At 37.3% G+C, this 18,555-nt stretch overlaps 1 protein-coding gene across 1 annotated transcript; it reads right to left on the reverse strand.

Annotated features, from left to right (window-relative positions):
• Positions 1-10,934: 10,934 nt before the first annotated feature.
• LOC145101973 (GDSL esterase/lipase At1g28570-like) lies at positions 10,935-13,220 on the reverse strand. The gene is made up of 5 exons (XM_079039281.1): positions 12,918-13,220; positions 12,108-12,332; positions 11,841-11,989; positions 11,466-11,742; positions 10,935-11,266 (listed from the first exon to the last, which is right to left on the reverse strand). Exons 1-5 carry the CDS (start codon positions 13,186-13,188, stop codon positions 11,001-11,003), a joined length of 1,188 nt encoding a protein of 395 aa, XP_078895407.1. The 5' UTR covers positions 13,189-13,220; the 3' UTR covers positions 10,935-11,000.
• Positions 13,221-18,555: the final 5,335 nt, after the last annotated feature.

Consider the following 18,555-nt stretch of genomic DNA (forward strand, 5'->3'; position numbering starts at 1 on the left):
TCATAGTAAATAATATCAAAGTACAACATCCAAAATCATGTAATGTGGAAAACATAGGTGGGTGTAGTACGATCAGGTCGGGCCCTTTCCTTTCGAGTTTGAAATACCTAAAACATAAATTGAAAACCGTAAGCACAAAGCTTAGTGAGTTCCCCCAAAATACCCCATACCATACATATATAACAATCAAAAACATATTGGGTCTATTTCACCCCTTTTGGTATATTTCAACCGGTATTGGATCTATTTCACCCACTTCGATATCTTTCAACAACTACCAGGTCTATTTTACCCCCTTCGGTATCTTTCAACCGGTATTAGGTCTATTTCACCTCCTTCGGTATCGGGTCTGTCTCACCTCTACTGCTAACACATACTCATAAAAATAAGAGTCATAGAGACATCAAGCAGATACTAGCATAACTTGTAATTGTCACGAAGACAATCATCATACTACAAACATAATCTTGCGAGCCGACATTGGTGCCTTCGACCCACGACTACAGTGAAGGAAATTCACCTCAGACTGAAGATATCAACTCACACTCGGGTTGCTAACTCGATAAATCATCTCACTCTAGAAGAAAGATCAAGGTGAACAAATTTTGGATCTACAAGCTCCAATGCAACCAACACTTCTCCAATGAGCTCCTTCTTCTCCAAGATGCACCAAAAACACTCAAAATCACTTTGAAACACCTTCTTTTTTCTCACAATGCTCAAAATAGGGTTAAAGTTTCAAAGGAGGGTGTTGGAAGGTTGAGGCTAAGAATGGAATGGGTTTGGGGAAGTTGAGGAGCTTAAATAGGGCTCAAACCATGAAAATAGGGTTTGGGCACTAATTGCATACGCCCAACATACTCCAGGTACCCCCAGCATATTCCATGAATGCCTAGTACGCCTAACGTACCCCAGGTACACCCAACTTACTCCATGTATGCCTAGTACGCCTAGCATACTCACGATACACCCATCATACTAGAATAAGCTCCAAAACCTTCCTAACTTCAAATTGTCATAACTTCTTTGTTCCAACTCCGTTTTAAAGTTTTATATTCATTCCTAGAGACCTAGTAGATGAGTTGGATGCCCGAACTCGTCATCTAGAGACAGATATGGCCGCATGGTTTATGGGACCCCAACTCGACGAGTAGAGGCTGCACATGAAAACCCTAATTTTTAGGGTTTGCACCCTATTTAAAGGACCTTAAGTCCTTCCTTCCATCCTCCTTACCACTTTTTCATGTCTAGAAGCAAAACCTAATCGATCTAAACCTATTTTGAGTGTGTGTGTGTGTGTGAGGCTAAAAGTGTGTATTTGGTGCATTTCTTGAAGACGTTTGAAGAGTTAGGAGCTTGAAGCGAGAATGGGCTTGTAGATCCAGCGTCTACATCATTTTAACATCCATTTGAAGGTAAAAATTCGTTACCTTGATCATTCTCTTACTATATCTATTCATCCAAGAGTTTAGGGCCATTTCTAGCTTGTCCTTGAAGTATTTCTGATTTTGAGCATGGTTTGAAGTTGTAACTTCATATCTGGACTCCTCTATGCCTTATTGACATAAAGCCTTAGGCTTTATGAATCTTTGGCCCTTCTCCATGTCCAAAACCTCTTCCTAAGGCTAACATTGAGTTTTTTTAGCTTCTTGAAGCCTTGCATGCATGTAAAGTTAGCAACTTTACGTGGTAACTACACCCTAGGAGTTTAGATTTGTAGTTTAGAGCCTTGGTTTCTCTTAAAAGTATCTGAATGGAAAAAGGGCTGAAGGAACTCGACGAGTTGCATAGTCAACTCGACGAGTAGGATGAGGGTTTCCCGTTTCTGGATTCTGCATGAACTCGACAAGTTAGTGAGATAACTCGACGAGTTGGTTAAGGTTTTCATGACATTTTGGACACTGCATGGACTCGACGAGTTGTCTAGAAACTCGGCGAGTCGACTGGGGTTTTTCACGATTCTTTGAGTTCTGAAGGAACTTGACGAGTCAGTAGGCTGCACACGACGAGTTGGGTCAACATAGACTGTTTCCCTTGACCGTTGACTTTGACATTGGCCAAGGGTTGACCAATTGACTTCTGAGGGTATTTTGGTAATTTGGGAATTTATGGAAGTGGATCATTAGTGGTTGTAGGTGTTGGTGTTTGGAGCCGTGTTTAGGGAGTTTGATATTTCAGTTCCGATCGACATTGTGAGGTGATTTTTCCTCACTATACTCAAGGGTTGAAGGCACCAAGGTCGTCCCTTTGGATTGCTATCATACTTTATTGATACTATGATCTGTTAGATCGGTATCCTGGTAGATATGATTTTCTATATAGTTATGATCAATTAGATCGGTATCCTGGTAGATAGGATGTTGCTATGCTTAGTGATCTGTAGATCAGTTTGTCTGTCGGTAGACTGTTATGTGATTATCTGATATATGTGCACATGATTGATTGATGGTTGAGGCTTATCTGCTTTGTGCGAGAGCCAACATACCAAGGCATTCCAACCCGATGGTTGTGGGCCAAGAGTATTCCATCCCGAGGATGATTGGACTCATAGTATGTGGGCATTCCGACCTGATGGTTGTGGGTCGAGGGTATACCATCCGGAGAATGATTGGACCCATAGTATGTTGGCATTCCAACTCGATGGTTGAGGGCCTAGGGCATTCCAACCCGATGGTTGATTGGGCCCATAGTATGCAGTTATTATATGTGTGTTATTGTTGTGCGGGTATTTTGGGGGAACTCACTAAGCTTCGGGCTTACAATTTTGGATTTTGTTTCAGGTACTTCAGATGATTGTGGGAAGGTGAAGGCGTGATCGTGCACTTCCTCGCATTTTATGATTTGATTTCTGGGATACTCTGATATGGAACTATTTTGAAAACATTATGTAATAAACAATGGTTTTTGAATGCTTGAAAAAGTTTTAAATTTTCATGAATTTTATATATGTTACAAGTTGGTATCAGAGTCTTGGTTTGAGTGAATTGGAGGAACGCTCGTGTAAATCCATTCTCAAACCAAGGAAAAGGTTTTCACAATAGTTTTCAAAATACGAAAGGAGGATGCAGAGTGTACGATCAGTCGAAGCCAGTAAGTAGACCCAAAAATACCATGCGGTTATTGATATTATGATATGTTAGAACAACATGCTAGTGATATGCTAGGGATCTTCAGGAATTGCATGATAGAATTGTCTGATTATATCATGCCTGATATCCTAGGATATCTTTATATGAAATTGACATCATTATTGTAGTTGCTTAGTGTATGCATCATATTTGTACATAATTAAGATCTTATAGACTGAGAATGTTGGGTTTGGCCTTATTTCATGTTCTTTTTTTATTAAGGGCTTAGGTGGGATCAAATATTTGAATGTCTATAGGGTCTAGCGTTATGTATGACTAGCATACACGAGTGCTACAGGGTTGGTGGAAGTTTCATGGGTGAGTTGTGTGGGGTCAGTCGGCCAGTTACGAGACATTTAGCCTTCCTCTACGAGTGAGGATTGAGCACTTGCCATGCATATGTATATTGTTAGGGCATTGTGATGATACTTGATGCAAATATGGGTAGGTGTGGAAGGTAGTATGGGCCTGTACTACAGAAAGCACAAGACCCATACGCGTAGCAAGGAAGTCACAACCCTTAGGGTTTAGTTGGGAGTTGGTTCCCCGTTATTTATGCAAATTGTCTGATATCTTCCTAGTGTATTTTCAGTATGCTGGTTACGAGGCGATTTGAGACCGAATCCGGGTCAGGATCAGGAGCTGGCAGCCAGGATAGGCTAGCGTTGACAAAGGATCGTGTCAGGGAGATCATCCACGAGGAGGTGGTCGAGACTGTTTAGGGTCAGATTCCAGATATGTTTGGGTCTATCAACACCGCCATGATGGAGTATTTTGAAGACGGATACGCAACCATTGTTGAGACTGTGGCTGATGTAGCCTCCGCAGCCATGGCGGATGCAGGTGCGGGGACAAGGCAGGCTTTTCGGTACCCGTACTTCGATAACATGAAGCCCCCGAATTTCGATGGGACTCAGGATCCGATCATAGCCATGAGGTGGCTGTCTGATGTGGAAGGATGTTTATTCACGTGCTCAAGTCCTGCTGACCAGAAGGTCAGATGTGCTCTGAACCTGCTAAGGTCCGAAGCAAAGGACTGGTGGAGATTGAATATGGGGTCATATTCTGATGAGTAGTAAGCGGCAGTTACTTGGGATCAGTTCAGGGAGATGTTCTGTGCTCGCTACATTCGACGGGTTGAGCGAGAGCGGCTATCACAAGAGTTTTTGGATCTGAGACAAGGTACGGAGACGATGATGAAGATCTCCCGCATGTTCACTTAGAGGGCGATGTTGTGCCTGGAGTTTGCATCCGAGCAGGCTCAGATGACTTGTTATCTGAGCATGCTCAAGACTGACATCAGATAGTTTGTTGCTACCCAACGATGTGTGTTATTATTGTGCGGGTATTTTGGGGAAACGCACTAAGCTTCCGGCTTATAGTTTTGAATTTTGTTTCAGGTACTTCGGATGATTGCAGGAAGGCGAAGGCGTGATCGTACACATCCTTGCATTTTTGTGATTTGATTTTTGGGATACTCTGATATGGAACTATTTTAAAAACATTTTGTAATAAACAACGGTTTTTGAATGCTTGAAAATTTTTTAAATTTTCATGAATTTTATAGATGTTACATATCCAATGAAAGGTAATGAGATGCTCTACAATCCTATAATCTCTCCTTTTCCTTAATACTTTCTGAACTTAAATACAAAATTCATAAAAGTCACAAACTACCACTTTAATGTTATACCCATGGGCTCCAAAGCACCAACCCGAACTCTCGGATCACCTAATCTACATTACCTACATCCAAAGGGTTAAATCTCTTTCTCTCTCTCTCTCTCTCTCTCTCTCTCTCTCTCTCTCCCTAAGGACCAAAGTTATATGATAAGTGATCTTCAGGTCACGAGCCTGAATTATGAAACAATTCGAAACAGGGTGTTACATTCATAGTAGATTAACATAATGAGAATTAATTGCTTACTTGAGTTTCTTGAGTTGGAGCCTAATTTTCAACGACTAGATAAAGTATGAATTAATGAATCCTTAGAGACACTAAGAAGGGTTGATTTTTGAAAGTCTGAAACAAGAGCAATGATCGACATAAGTGGTTTTGAGTTTGGTAATTGTTGAGAACATTGGTCGATTTTGAAACGACGAGTACGAGCATAGGTTTTTTTTTTCTGTTGCGGATGACGAGGGCATAAGTATGTAATGTGATTTCGATTTTTGTTGATCAGAGAAAGGGGACGAGGAATGCAGGGCGCGACTTTGAGTTTGAATTCTATTAGATAATGGTTACTTGCGACTAATGAGGGAAAACAATCAAGATTAAAATTAAATGACTTTTCAATTATGGGTCGGGTATTTAGAACCGAAAAAGATCTTATTTGGATAATCCAGACCGAATGACCTGAGAAGTAAATAAGGATAATATAGATACCCGAAAACTGAATCGAATTGTTTATTCGGGCCTAATTCGGTTCGGTTCAGGTTTCCGGACCAAATTCTCATCCCCACAATCAACAAGATTCAAATTTGTTGTTAGTTTTCTTGATCATTTTTTTCAAGTCTAGTAGGTATATCAACTTCATAAATCTAATGTTTTTCTTTTTCTAAATTCCTACAATGTCATACGTACGTCAAAACAAATTAAATTTAGACAAGAAAATATTTACAATTGTATAATGATTGTGAATACAATAATTACTCTTTTCACGAGTGTTTTCACCAGATTTACATTTAATATCAATTTTCCTATTTCCATACATCTCAACTGTGTGTGTATGGCAAGGGAGTATTTTTAAATTTGTATTATTATAATATATAAATAATTAAAAAGATACAGAAAAACATATAAAAAAGGATAAGATGGTTTTTTCATACGGACCAATGACCAATAGTACAACAAATGCAAACCATAGAAACCAACCATATCAAAAATCCAATAGTAGGACTAAATGTACGATTTCTTCTATTAATATCAAGCGGCGTTTATAATGACTGTTGCTAATATTAATTATCCGTTCGTTCGTTTTCAAAATTATTAACGGTGTGATAATTAGTTTATAAAACTAATAATCAAATTGTTTATTTGTCAAGTCTAAAATACAAAAATAGATTGGTTATAATTAATTATCAAATTGTTTAATTGTCAAGTCTAAAATACAAAAATAGATTTGCTAAACACTCCTCCTCAAATTTCTCTCTTTCCTTCTATTCTACTTCTTCCTCTCAGCTGAACTTCTGCCAATTTCTAAACCCTAAAACTATCGATCTCATCTTGCTTCTTGTTACAAGCTCATGTCAGGAACAACTCTCTCAAACCATAAAGCTTTTGTTGTCACAAACATTAAAGCTGATCATATACCAATTCTTCTCGATCTTGATTGTCACAACTATGATACATTGTGAGAATTCTTTACCACACATTGTGAAGCTTATGATGCTATTGACCATATTGAAGCTACCTTCCATGCCCCCGCCACTCCTTCCATCGACCCTCATTGGAAAAAGGTTGATGCAGTCGTCCGCACATGGATATACATGACTCTCTCACAAAACCTCGCCAACACTGTCATTAAAACCAACTTCGCGGCTCGTCAACTATGGCTCAACATTGAGAAATTATTCCGGGACAGCAAAGACTCACATGTTATGCAACTTTACAGTGAAATAAGAACCATCTGCATGGGTGATCTCCCAGTTCAAGCATATTGCATGAAGATTCAAAAGATTGCTAACCTTCTTGAAAATCTCGATCCCTCATCAAAAATATATGACAAGCATCTCGTTATGTACACCGTCAATGGTCTCTCCCCACGGTTTGAAAATATTGCTAGAGTACTTCTCCATTGCATTATGTTTCCCAATTTTTCAGAAACACGTTCGATTCTCGCTTTGGAAGAATCATGTTTTTTGCAACTGCGTGCTCCAACTGTTCCAGCGCATTCAACACATCCATCATCCTTGCTATTTTACACACAACATCAGGAAACAATACTTGCCGGACCAACCGCCGGAATGACTGCTGTCAACAGCCAAGTGACCGGCGATAGCAGCACAACGGCCAATCGCAGCAGGCCACACATCCTGCAGCTCCCATTTCACTTCACTAGCCACAAAACGAATGGATAATGGACACGAGAGCCACCGATCACGTGCATGAAAATGAAAGATATACTTGAAACTCTTAGTGATAATAGCAATTATAATTCAGTTTTAGTCGGTAACGATCCCCTATTTCTATAACTAAGTCCAGACACTCTTATTTTCCTTTAAATACCTTACATCACCCAATTCACCTTCATAATATTCTTATCACACCTAACATTATAAAACATCTCATTTCAGTTCATATATTCACTCGTCAAATCAAATGTTCTATTGAATTTGACAAATTTGGTTTTACTGTCAAGGATTACAGGACCAAGCAACCTTTAATCTGATGTGATAGTGACGGCTCTATGTATCCGGTTCTTCCATCCACATCTCAAGTTCACATTTCCGCAAGCCGCTCTTAGCACCAACATCTTGGCCACCCCGACAATAAAGCTTTTCAATCTTTAATTTCCAATAAATCTATTTCTTGTAATATGACAATTTTTTATGGTATCTTTCATTCATGCCAACTTGAAAAACATGTTAAACGTTCATTTGATGTTTCGAAAAATATTCTTTCCAACATGTTTCATATTGTTCACTATGGACTTCACCCATTGCTAGCATTAGTAGTTTGTGCTACTATGTTATTTTTCTTGACCACTATTCTCATTACCTTTGGGTGTACCCACTCAAACAAAAATCCGATGTGTTTGCTAAATTTCTATTATTTTCAAAATACATCAAAAACCAATTTGGTACAACCATCAAAGCTTTCCAATGTGATAATGGAGGTGAATACAATAACAAACAATTTATTGACCATTTTGCTACTCACGACATTCAATTCCAATTCTCATGCCCCCCACACCTCCCAACAAAATGGTAAATCGAAACAAATGTTGCGCACAATCACTTACTCAGTTTATTCCCTTATTTTTCAAGCTCACAAGCCTCCTACATATTAGGTGGAAGCTCTTGACATGACCACCCACCTACTAAACACCCTTCCCTCCACCTCAATTCAAAATGACACACCCCACTTTCGCTTCTTCCAAACTCACCCTACATATACTCACGTTCGTGTGTTTGGTTCTCTATGTTATCCTTATCTCACAACCCCTCACAAACTATCTCCTCGTTCCTTTCCTTGCGTTTTCCTCAGTTACCCTTCTAATCACCATGGTTATCGATGTCTAGATCTTGAGTCCCGCAAAATCATCTCCCGTCATGTCACATTTGATGAAAATACTTTCCCTTTCAAATCTGTAACACCCACCGAACCACCATCTTATGATTTTCTTGACACTCTTTCCTCACCATCACCATCCTTTGACTACCATAATCAATTCCAATCATCTCAACATAACACCTCCCCTACCATGTCTTCCTCCTTCAGTCTCTTCTCCATCATCGGATCAACCTTCCTCATCTCCATTTAACCAACCATCGGTCTCTCCCTCATCATCATTATCACCATCCACTAACATGGTTCCTCACGAATCTATTATTCCTTTACCCACTCATCACATGAAAACTCGGGCTCAAAGTGGCATTTATAAACCGATCCACCGACTTAATCTCCATACTACCTCTATTTTCCCTGTCCTCCAATCGCACTTACAAGCTTTACATGACCCTAACTGGAAAATAGCCATGAATGATGAATTTAATGCACCTATGACTAACGATACTTGGCAGCTTGTACCACGGCCTCCAGGGTCAATATTATCCGGTTTATGTGGCTTTTTTTGTAACAAGTTTCATGTAGGGGGTACACTCTTTCGATATAAAGCTAGACTTGTAGCAAATGGACGTGGTCAGGAGTGGATTGTGATGAGACTTTTAGCCTGGTTGCTAAACCAACAATGATTCGTACTGTTCTTAGCATGGCTATCTCAGACAACTGGAAACTTCACCATCTTGATGTAAAAATACCTTCCTTCATGATCAACTTTAGGAAATAGTCTATATGCATCAACCTCCTGGTTTTCGTGATCCATCTCACCGTGATCATGCATGTCTACTTTAGAAATCTCTTTATGGTCTTAAACAGCCCCCATGGCCTTGCATCATCGCTTTGCTGGACATGCATGCCGCCAACGTTGGTTTTTAGCAAAGTCATACAGATCCATCTCTCTTCATCATGCAGATTGCAACTGCCACATCATATCTACGTCTATATGTAAATGACATCATTCTGACAGCTTCTACCATACTTCTTCTTCAGCAGATCAGCACTCAGCTCAGTCATGAGTTCCCAATGATTGACCTCGGGCAATTTAACTATTTTTCTTGGTATATCTGCAATTCGAGATACAGGTCTCTTTCTATCGCAACGAAAGTATGTTGCCGACATTTTGGAACGAGCAAAAAAGCTGAATTGTAATCCATGTCAGACTCCTGGTGAACCTCTTCACAAGCCTCAGTCATCCGGGCCTCCTATCTCGGATCCGAGTCTATATCGCAGTCTTGCTGGTGCTATTCAACAAATCTGTCTCTACATGCACGATAGCACCTTCATGCTCTCAAGCGTATTCTTTGGTACATTCGGGCATTATTGACCATGGTCTTCAAATTAACATATCCCCCCAATACCAATCTTGTTGCCTATTCTGATGCAGACTATAGGGGATGCCCCTCTACACGTCGCTCCACATCCGGGTATTGTGTTTTTCTTGGAGACAACCTCATCTCTTGGTCCTCCAAATGCCAATGTGTTGTTTCTCGTTCCAACGCAGAGGCCGAATATCGAGGAGTTGCCAATGCAGTTGCAAAAACAAGTTGGATTTGTAATCTTCTATATGAGCTACGTTGTCCAATAACCAAAGCAAACATCGTTTACTGGGACAACTTCAGTGATGTGTACACGTCTGCAAATCCGGTTAATCATCAATGAATAGAACACATAGAGATTGATATACATTTTGTTCGTGACCAAGTTGCTCGGGGCCAAATTTGTGTACTTCATGTGTCTTCTTCTGCTCAGTATGCCGACATCTTCACCAAAGGACTTCTGTCATCCGTTTTTTACAAATTTCCGATCCAGTTTAAACATTAATATCCTCGTTCAAACTGCGGGGACGTTAGTGTTAACGTTTGTATTCCATGTATAGCCCATTATTATATATTGTGAATAGGCCCATTAGAGTTGTATCTCTTAGTATATATTCTTGTATTGTATGGTATATTCAATCAACAAAGTCATTTGACATATTAGTAACGAATTTGATTAGGTGCTCAATAAGGTTGAGCTGATGCAAGCTATAGATGGCCAAATAATTTTTTATGCTAATTGTTTCTGAGGTGTTGCTGCAATTTATATGTAGGATATTTGGTCTGCTAAATATGGAATTTCCTTAAGTAAAAGTGCAATGTGAAAATATTTACTTTAAGTGTATGTCTATTCTCATATGTGGGTTTCTAGCGGGTATAGGAAATTCAGAATAGACCGAATACTTGGATGTGTGATTTATGCTCTGCTTTATTGACAGAGTAATCTCTGTTTTTGATAGCCGCTAGTCAACTGGCCTTTTTAATGCTATTATCATATTTACAAAAAAATAAAAATAAAAAAAAAATAAAAAGAAAATTACTAGCATGATGTGAACCATGTAAATCTCCGTGTTCTTTTATTCTTCTTTGCATATTGTATTTGTGTATGGTGACGGATTTAGCTAACACAAACATACATTTAATAACATAAATTATACTCCTTTGCAACAAGTTTTATATGGACATATAAATTATACTACTTTGCAATAAATTGTATATGGACATATCTTTCCATAGAACTCGGATAAGAATTAATAAATTTATGTCACTTGCTTACATAGAACTCGATAATCCAACCATCTCTTTTAAAATTTGAGTATGACACACATGGTTAAATTGTGGCGTAGTGTATGGCCCCTGAAATAAGCTCTTATAGATAAATTTATATGCAGCTTGCGTTAAGTGTAGCCCATCCCAATTGACATACGTATGTGGTTGAAGACATAAATTTGAAGAGGGGTGTGCACATGGTACCGATGAGTTGTAGTTAAACGGCCCTCCACCACCACAACACGCCTTTAAAGCTCCATTTGTGAATCCTACAACATATAAATGATCATGTAAGCATCACATGTGGCAAGATAAACCATTAATATATATATAAGCCCATATAGATGATTTAATTTGTACAATATATATCTAGTGTCAATCCCAGAGCTTATCAATTATCATAACATTACAAGTTTTAATATTATTGCGTGGGGTCGAACGTCGAAACTAAGATGTGTTGTTATGTACCATATTTCTTTGGAGAGCGAAAGATTTGCATGGCAGCATTATAGTAGTCAGCATAGATAATTATGACATCAGGATGACGCTTTCTGATTTGGTTTAACGCTATCTGTAGAAGTTCATTGTGATACAAAGCAAGCTTATTCAACCGGATAAGGCAACCAGTTGAATTATCGTACTCTTCTTTATCAGAGCCATAATACATTGTTAAATACACCGGAGAGCATCCAATTGGTAGGTTTCCTGGAACAAGTAATGTCTTGGCTCCTAGATCAATAAGTTCCTGTGTTTCCAATATAAATATGAAGTTAATTAAGCCACTCTCCTTGGTTTACAGATGTATACGATGAAGACATAAAAAGCAAATGTGCATCATCTTACATTAACTGCTGAGCCGATAGCCTCAATAACAAATGGAATGTATGTTTCAACCTCATCGATAGACTTTCCTGCTTGTAATGCATGATTGTAGTCGTTTCCTCCAATCTCACCCATGAGTATCAAAGAACGTTCAATTAAGTGCTTACAATCTGCAACAGTTACTAACATATAAGTCGATATTTTTGGGATGTGTGGACCTAGCTAGGAAAGTAGGAATCGATCCTTAATTTTGTGCATATTTAAGTACATGTTGGTTTGATTTGTTACCTTCAACATTGAGACAAATAGATTGCAACGATTGTTTGAACCAACTCAACTGAACTCTTAAAGATGAATTTGTCAAAGGATTATCAACCCCTCTAGCTGCATGGAATGAAGAATCCAATGCGGTTGCCCCCACCACTGCAAAATTTACTCCCGATCGGGATTCCATCAGGCGGTTTCCCTTGGCACCAACAAATGGTCGTACCAATGGTAGCCTGATGCCTTCAGCTTCACAAATAAAAACAACCATTTCATGCTCTTTGTAATCCGTATTTATATATAAAAAATATGATATTCTTTTTATTATTTTTAGGTATGTAATTAGTTAATTAATTGGCATAAATATCTTGTTGTTGAAAAATAAAAATAAATAATTACTATATTTGGCCGACTTACTTGTTCTTTGGTATATAAACCGTTCCATGATGTGCTAGAGTTGAACTCTGGACATCGTGTGTGGTATTTCATTCTCAGGCTCTACAACCAATTATATCAACTATAAAAGTCCACTATCATCAAAATTATATTTGTTTGCCTTTTACAAAGTACGAAATTTGTAGGCCTCACAATGAGTACTTATTCGTAATTATCTAGAAAGCCAAGAATAGGTAGGCCCTACGTAACATTATTGCCTTTGTCAGGCACATTGACCAACACTCATAGATTATGTAAGATGATGATCATTCAGATCATCACCATAATTCAAGATTAATGTTGCAGTTTTCACTTTTCATAGATGCAGAAATTAAGAGTCTACACATGATATATATGCATGAAATAGAGGAGCAGAAGTGAGATGCCGAAAGTGCTTACCAATGAAATCAATGATGAGGCGACCATTAGAGCAACGACCAGTGGGCGTATGAAAAAAGGTTTCACCATACGGGGGCAAAAAGAAATGGAGTGGCTGTTCATTCTTGATTGAGTCAAGTTGTTTTAGGTTACCGGTATCTGCTAGGGAGTCCCCAAAACTGATGATTGAAGTATAGCATCCACTTGCATAACAGGTACAAGTCCATAATAGATGTAAAGTAATGAAGCCTGTTATAAAGGAGAACGAAAATGAAGAAGAAGGATTTGTCATTGAAGAGTATTGTGGTAATCCGTTTGCCTGTCATCTATTTATATTTACTGCAACTACCTAACAAGCAATGCAACAGAGTTATGTGAACTTACATCATTGCCCTTGTAGGATGTATGTCGACAAGGCAATTTTGTCCGCCAATAGATATTATTGAGCAAGAAAAATACAAACCTATGACTATTTGAATAAAAGACAATGAATATTTTCACAATATATAAAAAAAAAACTTGATGTGACATTCATGTATTATATAAGTTTATTTAAAAAAAAAATACTAAATACAAAATTCTAAACATTTGAGAAGTATGAATTTATAAGAAAAATGAGGAAAATATTGAATTATAAAAATTAAAGTGTTTTTTTTCTCTTTTAAATTTAAACAAATAATCAAAATAAATAAATAGAGAAAATTAATAAATATTTAATTTGACAATTTTGAAATTAGAAGGAAAGTTCTTTAATGAAATTGATATTCATTTATTATTACATTTAAATATCATCTAGAATTTAATAAAATGAAAAAAAAAACCATAAAATGACATGTGAAATAAAAATTAATTTAAAATAACCACAAAATTACATGTCGCAAAATAAATAAGAATGTGACATGTGCCAAAAAGATCTTTATTTATTAAGGGGAATACCATCTAGAATTTAATAAAATGAAAAAAACCATAAAATGACATGTGGAATAAAAATTAATTTAAAATAATCACAAAATTACATGTGACAAAATAAATAAGAATGTGACATGTGCCAAAAAAATCTTTATTTATCAAGGGAAACTTGGGAACCTATTTCATATCATTTAGAAAGTAAATTAAAGTTTTATTATTCAATTCCTTTTATATATTTTAGTCGCGTGGAAAAAATAAAAGGTTATATCCATCCCAACTAAAAGAAAATTAAGTGGGTATTTGGCAAAGATTAATAAATAAAGTTTTTTTTTACTTATTATCGGTTCCACACCAATATAAATAAAAAAATATTTCGATAAAAGCTTTTTAAAAAATAGCTTACACCTGTTTGGAACCTCTAATAATTCATTTTTTGATAAGTCAATTTTACCCCTTATCAAAACTTTTTATTTCACCATTCAAAGAAATTGACAAATATACTCCTTAACCTAAACCTATATCAACACAAAAAATACTCTATAAGTTAATAAGCTTTTATTGTTTTGACACCGGATATGCTTAAACAAACATTTTTTAAAAAACTTTGTTTTGATAACGTTATAAGTCAATAAATTATACGTTAAAAAGTTAAAAGTGATTTTAAATAAGTTTTGGCAAACACATTTTAAATAAATAATTGTATAAGTGATATTTTTTTGTTTGGTTTTACTCAGGGGAAATGACACATCGGCCAAATGATGTATTTCGAATTTATCAAATCAGTCTTTTAACTTATTTACATGTTTTATGAGGAAATAAACTTTGAAGTGACATCTTTTTAGTCATTCTAACTTATATTAGTCAGTTTCATGTGCCACTTAAACATTTTCTCATTTAAAAGTAAAAATCGAAATAGGTGAGATTTGTTAACGCATTTCCCTCTCACAACGAGTCTTGCTTTTTTATCGACATACATTTGAAATCCTCTCAAAAAGGGTATATAGCTTCTAAATCAATGAAATATTACTTATGTTCCTAAATCTTATCTATGTGGCTACAAACCCCTCTTCATATTTCTCTTCGTCTCTTCAAAAATTCATGAATTTATCTGTTTTCCTATTCATTCCAACCCAATTGGGATTTTTGTAACTTTCATCTCTCAAAATACATGCTTCCCTTTTTTAGGATATATGACTTTATTATTTAAGAATTAGAAGGTAATAGCTATGCATCCATCTTCATCCATCTGTAACTTTAGAAACCAATAATGTCGTCAAATTTGTATGCAAATTGATTAACTTTGCATTTAACTCCAACTCTAAATGTTTGACTTAGATGGGTATTATTCGATTCTCTATAGTTTTGTGCAGTACGACAGAAAAGTTGGGAATTTTTGGGCTGGTGGAAGAAGGAAATCATTAAAAGTTGTGGGTTCAATAAGTTCATGAACTAGAGGCGCTTCGAGTGGTTCTGAGTCTAATGGTGGTGTTTTGGAGGATTAAACATTGCCTTTGAGTGGTTCTGAGTCTAATGGTAAGAAAAAGTGCTCATTTTGATGAGTGACACAAGTGGTGGACATCAGGATTCTACTGAAGCAATTATGTAACAACCCAAAAATCATGACCAAAAATTTCGTTTTAATTTAATAATAAAACCACAAGGGTCAACCATTCATTCAAAACATTTCACACCAGAGTATCATGCCTAAACATTATTTTATTTTATCAGAGTAAAACATCCCAGGCTAAACAATCAATGGTGTGTGTCATGCAATCACCTCGAGCTCCTCCCTCCGCTACCGGAAGTACCTGAAACCAAAATTGAAAACCGTAAGCACGAAGCTTAGTGAGTTCCCCAACCTACCACGTACCACATACATAACCACATACTACAAGAACTGGGCCTCGCCCGCTACCTCGGGCCCCCGCCCGGCTCCGGATGAATCCGGCATCAGGCCTCGCCTAATCCAGGCACCGCCTGGCTTCGAGCCCCGCTCAGTATACAAATTTGTTTCTTTTAGGCCCTGCCAGTCTCTAGGCCTCGCCCGCTAAACACATATAAACATATAACATAACACATAACACCAAAGCTAAACACACTCTACTGTATTCTTGTACTAAGGCCCCACCTATCATGGGCCCTGCCCCTGTCCTGCTACTGGTGAGTCATAGAACCCCGTCCATGCTCCTGCTAGTAGTGATATACGTACGGGCCCCCACCTACACTCACCTCTCTCCTATCTCGGGCCTCGCCCCTGCTCTGCTACTAATGAGATACGGAACCCCGTCCATACTCTGCTGTTGGTGAGATACGGGACCTCGCCCACGCTCACCCCCCCTACCAGGCACATATGAGTATCACACATACAACAAGTATAAACTATCATATAAACATTCCTCGGAAAGCACACATCCTATTACCTTTTGGATCCTATTAATATATATTCCTTGATATATACATTAAGGTATCATAAGGTTAGCATTATGGTCCCTTTCTACTGAATGTACTTGACCCGACTATTCTGTTTGTCATTTGAAAATATGTAAGTTTTCCCTAGTTTATAACTATCTTGACTCGAAAAATAGTTTGCAATAACTTTCAAGTGGAACTGTCACTTTATGAAAGTAATGGGAAAATATAAGTACTCAGTTGTGTTATGAATTGACATTCTGACGTGCTAATTACCTTAAAACATATTTGTTTTATTAAGGTCATAATGTGAAGGCTAGTTCCCATACTATACGCTCTCCCTGTCAAAAGATTTTGGGAACCAAACACGACTTCAGCAAACCAGTTGCTAGATCGTGTAATCCACATTAAAGTTATATGATCATGTATACCCAATAAGTTATCACCTTTTGTTTAGAACAATACGTTAGTGATTATTGGTATAGTTAGATCCTGTAGTTGTTCCATGCTATAGCATCTTAGTATATTCGTTATGTTATAGTATCTTAGTATGTATTGTTTCTCGTTATAGTATTCTCTATCTGTTTCTCTTTATAGTAAGTATTGTTTCTCATTATAGTGTTCTGTATCTGTTTCTCACTATACCCCTAATAGTTTACTAATGTTTTACTTGAACTGTTATTGAAAAGACTCATTTTACTACTAAGTTATGCTTGTACTTTAAAAATGGAGTTTTGGTTAAACTAAAAAGTAACATAACTTTAAAATAGTTTTTGAAATGTTTTGATCACTTATTGAAGACATAAGCAATCTTTTGAAAGATATTTAACAAACATTTACACAATTATCAATTGTGTTCAACTTGTATTCCCCCTTAAAGCATTTAAAACAGTTTAAAAGATTGATTACGAGGTATGAACTCACCTAATGTGGGTGATTCAAACGAATATGTGCGTAAGGATGAGAAGTTCCACGAATGAAGTCCCGAGACTTAACAATTCCTAAATGACATATAATGGTATATATTGACATAAATATAGGGTTCTAAAGCAACCAAATGCAAGGAAACACCTCACGAGACTAGGAAACACTTTGACCAAGTGTTGGAATCACATGTAATTCAACTAAGGGATGTTTAAGGCCAAGAAAAGGTGTTTACGACCAGGGTGTAAACTCATGGCCGTAAACTCAAGGTAAATATGTATAAGAGGGTATTTGAATGCTAGGGAAACTTAAGGGACCATTGTTATTCAAAAGGATGAGCAAAACCAACTTAATGGAGGGTGTTGATGTGCCGTAAACTCAACAAATGGTCTTATTTTGAGTCTTAAAGGTAACGAGTTTCAAAGGTTCAAATGTTCTAAGGGTTGGAAAGGGTCTAGAAGTGTTTAAGGTTCAAAACACCACACTTTCAAGGGTTTACGGCCAATGTGTAAACTCCTGGCCGTAAACTCTCTTTGATGATGAGTTTGATGATGATTTAAGGCTATGATCTAGAGTTTAACATGCACTACTAGATGATAGATGGAATACTCGCACTTTGGAGTGCCTTTGAGGAGTTTTCAGCCACCAAGAACAAGTTTGTGTTCTTGGTGTTCTTCGTGTAACTTGAAGATCTAACAAAGTGGAATGATTTCATGGATAGAATCATGGAATGATACTAGTTAGTGAAGGATATCAACTAATCAAAGGTTAGAACACTTACATATATGAAGATCTAGACGAAAAAACCTGATGATACTTGAGAGGATTTGGAGATTTTCGGCCAAGGGAATGAAAAGAATGAAGAAATGAAGTGTTCCCATATATATATATATATATATATATATATATAGGGTGAGTTTACGGCCAGGGTGTAAAATCATGGTGCCTTGGTCGTAAACTCCCCTTTGATGAGTTTATGGCTTGATCTTTGTACTGTGGCTTTAGTATATGCTTCCCAACACTTATTCCTATAGTGTACTAGGCTCAGAACACTTAAACAGACTCCAAATTGTGCTAAATGATAGCAGGAGTGAATCTGAAACTGAGTTGAGTTGACTGACTGAGCTTTCAAAGCAAAAAAATTTCGGGTTGTCACATCATCCCCCCGTTATATGGAATTTCATCCCGAAATTAGCTTTCTTACAGTACCACTGGGGTTGCTCTCCTCTGATTGGTAGAATACTCACTCGTAGACTTGGCAACTTTGCCCTAGTGTTCATGATAGGACTCATACTCAATCCATCTATCATTACCTCATGTATACACGTCGCATATAATTAGGATTAGTAAGATGGTCGGATGTGCGACTCTTCCCCAGGTCCACAACCAAACAAGGAACATGAGATAGGGCAGAAGC

The sequence above is a fragment of the Lactuca serriola genome, chromosome 4 (genome assembly GCF_051521515.1).
Source record: "Lactuca serriola cultivar US96UC23 chromosome 4, Lser_US96UC23_V15, whole genome shotgun sequence".
Taxonomy (NCBI): domain Eukaryota; kingdom Viridiplantae; phylum Streptophyta; class Magnoliopsida; order Asterales; family Asteraceae; genus Lactuca; species Lactuca serriola.